The sequence below is a fragment of the Crocuta crocuta genome, unplaced genomic scaffold (genome assembly GCF_008692635.1).
Source record: "Crocuta crocuta isolate KB4526 unplaced genomic scaffold, BGI_CrCroc_1.0 scaffold179, whole genome shotgun sequence".
Lineage (NCBI taxonomy): Eukaryota > Metazoa > Chordata > Mammalia > Carnivora > Hyaenidae > Crocuta > Crocuta crocuta.
The window spans coordinates 11,141,632-11,149,866 of record NW_027551568.1 but is presented as its reverse complement, the minus strand read 5'-3'; the positions used below and the strand labels follow the sequence as shown (position 1 = coordinate 11,149,866).

At 38.2% G+C, this 8,235-nt stretch overlaps 1 protein-coding gene across 2 annotated transcripts in view; it reads right to left on the bottom strand.

Moving 5' to 3' along the window:
• Positions 1-217: 217 nt before the first annotated feature.
• C1QTNF7 (C1q and TNF related 7) overlaps positions 218-8,235 on the bottom strand; it is a 109,657-nt gene continuing 101,639 nt past the window's right edge. For both annotated transcript variants that reach the window (XM_077750429.1, XM_077750430.1), the window contains exons 2-3: positions 7,425-7,670; positions 218-1,205 (exon numbers count right to left, since the gene is read on the bottom strand). In XM_077750429.1, coding sequence (XP_077606555.1) covers positions 574-1,205; positions 7,425-7,670 — 878 coding nt within the window. In that variant the 3' untranslated portion in view covers positions 218-573. The remainder of the gene's footprint in view (positions 1,206-7,424; positions 7,671-8,235) is intronic.

Here is an 8,235-nt window from a genome sequence, read left to right as displayed (position 1 = left end):
ATAGCACCTCACTGTCTGGCTCACACAGGCTTATTTAAGAGTTGTCAAATGAATTCATATATAAGCATGAAGGAATGCATAACAAAAAAAGGGAAGCTATCACTTTATTTTAGCTTACGTGCAATTACTCAGTACCTCTTACCTTTAGTTCTTGATTTTTGAGAACTGTTAAAGACTTTGGGGTGTGATGATTCTCTTAAATAACAAGCAAAAAATGTAATTTTATGAAGATTTAATGAGACAATATCATTGCCAGCTGATTTTATCACTCAGGGAGTTTAACAGAAAATTTGTTAACATTGTCTTTAATTTGTTTAAATATTTATGAACATTGCTTTTCAAGAGGATTGTTATCTGGGGTTATTGTTTTATATAATTCATCTTGGTGTGGATTCAACCATTTAGTGGTTCATCTTGTTTTAATAGATTATGCTAGAATTCTCTGTAAATGCTTTGGAATCTGAGTGGGAGTTTCTTTGGATCTCATTGCTGCTTGCTCCACCTTCCAGGGCCCCAGATCAAGTCAAAGTGTCTGCCACAAGAATCTTGGAACATTCAGGATGGCAGTCCTGATCACAGCTCGTCATCTTCCGATATGGCATCTAGATAATCTGTGTCAACATACAGGAGAAATCCAGAGAACAAGCTGTCTGCCCAACCTGGGTCTGAGAAGAGGCCGTTTTGGTCGGTGAAGAAGATCTCCAGCCACACTTCATCTTCTGGCTGCAGATAGATGACCGTGGACCCCGAAGCCACGTCATGGTTCCCTGTGTTAGCGTCGAAGGTCTTTATCCGGTACTGCCCGTTGTGTACCAGCCCGATCGCCAGATGCTTATTTGCCAATGTGATATCATAAGAAAAGTAATAGATCCCTGGGAAGGCACAGATGAACTTGCCTGTTGCAGGATTGTAGTGTTCTCCCTCATTGAAGAGGACCTTGTTAAATATAATTGGTAGCCTTTCTTCTGGGTAGCTGGTTGTGATGCCAACAGAAAAGGCAGATTTGAGCACGATGCTTCCACATCTACAAACTCCAGGCAGCCCTGGATCCCCTTGCTCTCCTCTGTCCCCCTTTGCTCCAGGAGGCCCAATTGGACCTACTTCTCCTTTTTCTCCCTCTGGTCCAATGGGTCCTTTCTTCCCAGTCTCTCCTTGGTCCCCCTTCTCTCCAGCAAGGCCCAGTGGTCCGGTCTTACCTCTCAAACCTTTAAAAAGAGTTTACAGTTTAATTCATAGTTTCTCTAAATATACGGTCACAAATAGCATGTCCACATAGTGCCAGCACACCGTAAACTTGTCTCTCCAGTCAACTTTCAATAGGACACTACTAAATACTAATGCATATTTAAAAAAAAAATTACTGATGCATTAAAATGGAAATAGAAAATTTTCATCAGAGTTTCAGGTAAATTTTCCTGAGTATATGAAAAATCATTTAAACGCTATTTTTGATGATGGATCACCTGCACCTAAATCAGTCACATACATTATTTGTCACTACAGGAGAAATTCAATAAGCATAATGATATTATTTTCCAGAGTGAGGTCATGGGAGCAGACAGAGCCGGATGAATCCTTAGAAGTTATTTAGTCTCATGTCCCGTCCTACCTCTATTAGTATGATAATAAAATAATTAATCAAAATTAGATTAGCTCATATTTATTCAACATTTACTATGTACCAGGGAAAGCACTTTATTGACAGGCATTGTCTTCTTTAGGTCTTGCAACAACTTTATGAATTAGGTATTATTACTTCCATTGCAGATGGGGAGACTGAGCCACAGAGAAGTCAGTTTGCTCAAGGAAACAAAGCTAGTACGTAATGGACTTGTGATCTGAACTCATGCTTTCCTGACTCTGGAGCCTGAGCATCTCCCCAGGGCAGTGGCTAGAGTGTAAAGTGCACCTGGCACATAGTGAGGGTTCAATATGCTACAATAACGAAGAACAGTGATGGCCACCAGTGGTGGCCAACATCAGCTGTTGTCGGCAGCAGCTCTTTTTTGGAGGAGAAAATTGAATCCCAGAGAAGTGAAGAAACTGGCTTCTGTATCAAGCTAAGACTGGAATCCAAGTCTTAGTGTAATGATGCTTCCCCTTCATCAAAGTGCCTCTTACCTTTGGGGCTGGAATCAAGAATCCTAAATTCTGTTTGGCTCTGCAGCTAAATGGTTGTATCATTTTAGGCAAGTCCCTTAATTTCTCTGGGTCTCCTTATATATAGAAAAGACATAATATCTGTGAAAGGATTTCAACAAATTCAAAATCACCACAGTGAAATATTTTCTGTTTGTCCAAATTTTTACATCTATAGATCAACCCAAGGCTAAATGCAGAGAAATTGTGATCATTGGGTGAAAGGGATAAATAACGTTTATTTAATTTTTAAACCATATATATAATAACAATGACTTAATAGCATAAAAATGTCATTTAATGTTTATGGCCAAATCCATTCCGTAGATAGTGCTTGTATAGTGATACACCCTCAAAAAATATCCAAATTATTCGTAGTTTATAAAGTACTTTTGTAGTCAGGGAAAATATATTATGGATATACTGTGTAGTTTCACTCTTAACTATGTATTTCCTCTCAGGAACTTTTATTAAGCTGAGTCTTTTTATCTTGATAGTGCTTTGGTATAATTTGTTTGAAGATTACATGTATACCAGTGTATGAGTTTAATTAATTTTCACTTTGGCAAATTAGAAATGAAATGTTCTGGATAATGAAAATTTTAGAAGTTTAAAACATCCAGTATTTTGTTTTAATAATTTTGGAAAGATGTTGTTTAACAATTTGTGATGCACCAAAGATTCTAATAATGAATGAAATGTCTTTTTTGGTGACTGGGATCAGTATTGTTACTGATCACGGAACTGTCCTGAAGCTCTAGATGGCTTTTGTTGTGAAGTTGAAATTCCCTTGGTCCCAGCCAGAATATACTCTGGTATTTGTTTCTTGAAATAAGCCCATAATAGGGTGATCTTTCAATGTTTGCTTCTTTTTGGTAGAAATAAAATATGAATACTATAATACTGTTAAATTTACTTTTGAATCAAGGACCACAAATTCTAAATTGTTATTTTTATCTTCAATAGGAGCTTAACTTTTGCTGTCTTCATGAGTGAAGGTCATGAATGACCTTTGAGGTACTAACAGAAAAACTTTTTTGGCATCAGCAACAATTTTGACTATTAAATTTCATTATGTACTCCAGTCCTCCTGTCTCTATGACTTTGGGCAAGTCACTTGTTGTCTGCGTTTCAAATGCGTCATGTGTAATATGAAGAATTGGATCTAAATCCCCTCCAAACCTAGTGAGAAAAGCAGTAAACAGTGGCTCAGCAGACCAGCAAACCTTAGTTCATCCATGGATTCATTAGGTGAATTTGAAGAAGGGACTCCATCTCTCTGACTTGTTTCTCAGTCCTTGAAATGAAGGTGTTGGACTACGTTGCTTAAGGCCTCATCCTATTGAAAATTCTTTGAGACAAAACCACAAATACTAAGATGCAATTTTACAAGGCTGGCCATCTTTACAATCTCAGTGTTTGGATTTTCTATAGTTATTGAATTAGCTAATCAGAGATTAACTATAATAACTTGAAGTAATTCTTCCCATTTGCATGAAGGATTTTTACCTGTGCTAATGGCCCATTAATGAATCAGGGAAAGAAGGGATGAATCATTCCTCCTCTTCCTATTCAGTTAGACATATGTAGAAGGAGAATTATGGAGTACTGCTTAGTCCATGCTTAGGTGCTAACACTTGGAGAGAAAGGATTTCTTAGTTCTCCATGAAATGGGTTTACAAAGATTTCTTCTTCAGTGCTATTTTTTTCTTTCATCCATCCATCCATGCATGCATCTATGCCTTCATCCACCCATCCATCCCTGGGTTTATGTGTGCATGCATACATACATCTAAACCATGTAATATTGATTGATCATCTACTACATGCTAGGCACTATGCTAGGGACTAAGTGGGACATTGACATGAATGACACCAATTTCACCCTCAAGTTAGTTGTTACTACCGATTACACTGTGATCTGCAAATTTGGGTCATAGCTAAGTTCATGAATATCCAAAGCCATGTAATAAACTAGAGTGATTAGTTTCAAGAGGTGGTTCTAGTGTTATTAGAAGATATTTATATAGATGTGCATTCAGATTAAATTAAATGGTACTATTCTACTACAACAGTAATTACTATGGACCAGTGAAAGAGACAGATTTTTAATAGAAATTTTCTTTTCTTTTTCTTTAAAAATTTTTTAAATGTTTATTTATTCTGAAAGAGAGAGAGGCAGAGTGTGAGCGGGGTAGGGGTAGAGAGAGACGGAGACACAGAATCCGAAACAGGTTCCAGGCTGTGAGCTGTCAGCACAGAGTTGGAAGTGGGGCTCGAACTCATGAACCGTGAGATCACGACCTGAGCCAAAGTCAGACATTTAACTGACTGAGCCATCCAGGTGCCCCATAATAGAAATTTTCTAATTAGTATAATAAGCTCTGTATTTGTAATTTAAGGTAGAGAAGTTGAACAAAAATATGCTTGATTCTGCTTGTGCTTGCTTGGGGTGGATGTGGTGGGGATGTTTATCAAGGACACATGAAGGAGAAGACATTTGTGGTGTCATTAAAGAGGAAAGAAGAATCAAAGACTATTAGCCATGCTGTGCCCAGTTCCAGATACATTAAAAGCTTATCCCCAAAGCCCCAGGGCTCTGTTACTATTGTTTGTAAATAAGGTGTGTTTTTCTTCATTGATCACAAAGGCATTCCTACCTTTCTTAGATGTTATAGATCCTTATGTGTATATGTGTGTATATTGGATTTAAGTCATCTCAGGTTCAGAAAGTAATTTTATTTTTAAATCTCAATTTTTCCATTGTAACATTATTATTGCTGATTATAGTGTTTTATAATAGGCTTATGATAAACATTAACTATTAAATGTAAAATTTCTGATGTAGTAAGTTCTTAAATAAATGGCGATGATGATGATGATGATGAATATTGCAATTATTATGTTTCTATAGTGGCCTCCCACCCTCAAATGTTTATCAAGGCAATGTCTGATTAATGTTTGTGTTTTTCTTGTTTAGAACAGTAATGTTAACCAGGGGCAATTTTATACTACCCCCAAGGGATGGTTGGCAATGTCTGGAGACATTTTTGTTGTCACAGTTGGTGGCGGTGCCACTGGCAGCTAGTGGGATGCTGAACTGTCCTCAAAAGCACAAGATAGCCAACCCACAGCAAATAATTGTTTGGTCTAACATTAGGGTGGAGGTTGACAAACACTGGTCTAGAATAATACTGGATAGCAATAGACACACAAGAAGCTTGTTGAAGAATAATGCATGGGTGTATCCATGAATATGGAGGTGTAGTTGGCCTCATATGGTTAAATTTGTAGCAATTATGAACATTCAATTTACCCTGAATGCATATCCACATACTTATATTTTTAAAGATTTTGTTTTTTAAGTAATCTTTACACCCAGTGTGGAGCTCAAATTCACAACCCTGAGATCAAGGTTCTCATGTTCTACCTATTGAGCCAGCCAGACGTCCCTCCACATGTTTGTTTTTTTTTTTAATTTATTTCTAGGAGAGAGAGAGAGAGAGAGAGAGAGAGCAGGGGAGGATCAGAGAGAGAGGGAGATACAGCCTCTGAAATAGGCTCCAGGCTCTGAGCTGGCAGTCAGCACAGAGCCCGACGCGGGGCTCGAACCCACGAACCGCGAGATCATGACCTAAGCAAAAGTCGGACGTTTAACCGACTAAGCCACCCAGGCGCCCCCCTCCACATGTACTTTTAAATGACACTAGAACTACCTCATGAAACCAATCACTCATTTCCAGTTTATTACATAACTTTGGATATTCAGGAACTTAGCTATGACTCATGTTTGGAGTTCACTGTGTGATATGTAGTAACAACTAACATTTACTGAGTGCTTACCACATGGCAGCTATCCTACTGAGTGTTTTCCATGTATTATTGGATTATTAATTGCCACAATCACCTTTACTACTCCCAATTTACAAATGAGGAAATAAGGCTCAAAGCAGTTATTTGTCCAAGGATACTAAATTAGTAATTGAAGGAGCCAAGGTCTAAGCATAAATCTGACTGAATTTTATATTTAGAAGTGTGTAAGCACTACATTATTGCTTCCAGACATAGTAAATAAACTAAAAGGGTTGGTCATATTCAACTACGGCCATGTTATTATTATAGGATTTCAAGGCTATTCATGATCATGACAAAGCAGTAAGTTGTAGTCATAGGTGTTACCATAGATAAGATGTAAGCTCCAAATTAAAGGTTCTTTATCTGATGTTGAACCTTTACCTAAAGGTTTTTAATCTAATATTGAACAATATTCATACATTTGGTAGCTACTGATTTTCCAAGTATTTTCTGCATGACAAATTCAGAAATGAATTATTATCCAGTAACTTGCATATGCATTATGCTACTGTTTCACATAACACCAGTAAATCAGGTGTGATGACTAGAGAGAGACGTGTTTCTTAGGCTGATTGACTTTTCTTTTCCTATCTTTTGCCCCAGTCTTTACACTCGGAAACTTGTTTTTAAAGATTGATGCCGAATCACTTCCTCTTTTAGAGTTAACACAGTTTCTCTAAGAGAATTTCAATTCGGTTTACTCTGAAGGATTGCAGAGTCTGGCAATCTTCCTGGGCCAGTTTATTTGTGGGGAAAAAAGTAAAAATTACTGAAGAAGTAGGGGGCAATTGTGTTGCTGTAAAGAGCAATACGAATGTACTTTTTTAGCTGGGACCGGACAGGTGGGAAAGAGATGAGCTACAAAAAGTGGGCTATACAGTGCTATTGTTATTTCATCTGTGAAAAATCAAACCTGGAAGTCCTTTATGCAACTTTGCTCAGGATATTTAGCACAGATCAGGATGGGATCTGTGCTTTTTGGCTCCTAATTCCTGCCTCTGCTTCGTCTGTCCATTTCCCTTCCTCGTCCATCTATCTGTCTATCCATCCATGCCTTTGCACACCCAGGCATTGCCTGCTAGCTATTACAGCCTTGTGATCACGGGCATCAGTATTTGAGTCCAGCTCTGCCTGTCACTAGCAGTGAACTTTTGTCTTCAGTAACTATTCAACCATGTTATTGCTCTGGGTTCTCATCTGCAAAATGGAATAACCAAAAGAGTTGTCATTACAATAAAATAAGACGGAGGTAAAGAGTTTGCAGCGATATCTAAAGCATAGTAAGGGCTCAATACATTATTATAAATGAGGAAGGTGAAACAGAGAAGGGATTTCAGGAGCAATTCTCATTAGAAAAGGCAACAAAGAAAGGACAGAGTTTAAGACAGGGGTGGACGAGGGGTGTTTAATGGTACTTCATCGTTCATTACCTGCAGCCCCCTTTTCACCTTTCTCTCCTTTCCTGCCGTCTCTACCATCTCGTCCTGGAAGGCCGATCCGACCATGGGGCCCAGGGGAACCATTTGCTCCAGGGGGTCCTGGAGGTCCAGGTAAGCCAGGGATGCTACAGATATATCTTGGGGAGTAGTTCTCTCCTTTGAACTGATTACCCCGAGGCTGTCCACTGGCACAAATGGCAAAACTTGTAACATAGAGCAAGATAAACATCTTTGGCTCTGGAAAAGAAACACAGGGACATAAATCCACCCTCTCAGGTGGCAGTTTTGGCATAAGTGAATATGAGGACGGGCATTTGCAACCATGCACTTCAGTGCTCACCTCTCCATGCATGTATACAACTTCTGTTAACTCTCATAATTCTACTGTAAACTACGAACACGTTCCTGATAGAGGATTCTCAGTGTCCCACACAGGGGTTGGTGGAGATGAAGGACTGATTTTTAAAATTTCAAAATAAAGCCACTTGTTGCATTTTTTTTCCTGTAGGGTCAGTGGTGGACTTTGAAAAATGATGGTTTCTTCTTGCAGAAGTAATGCATTATTTTTAGAAAATTAGAAATTCAAACAAATAAGATAAACATCAACACTATTCTCGTCATTAGAGATAATTACTCTTTACATTTTGATACAGACATCCTTCCCGTCTTTCTTTCTATGCTGTGGAGAAAAATGATATTATGCGACTCTTCTATGTCTCCAACTTTTTTCACTTAACAATATATCATGAGCGTCTTCCGATGTCAAAAATAATTCATAACATTAAAAAATGTTGCATTTTAT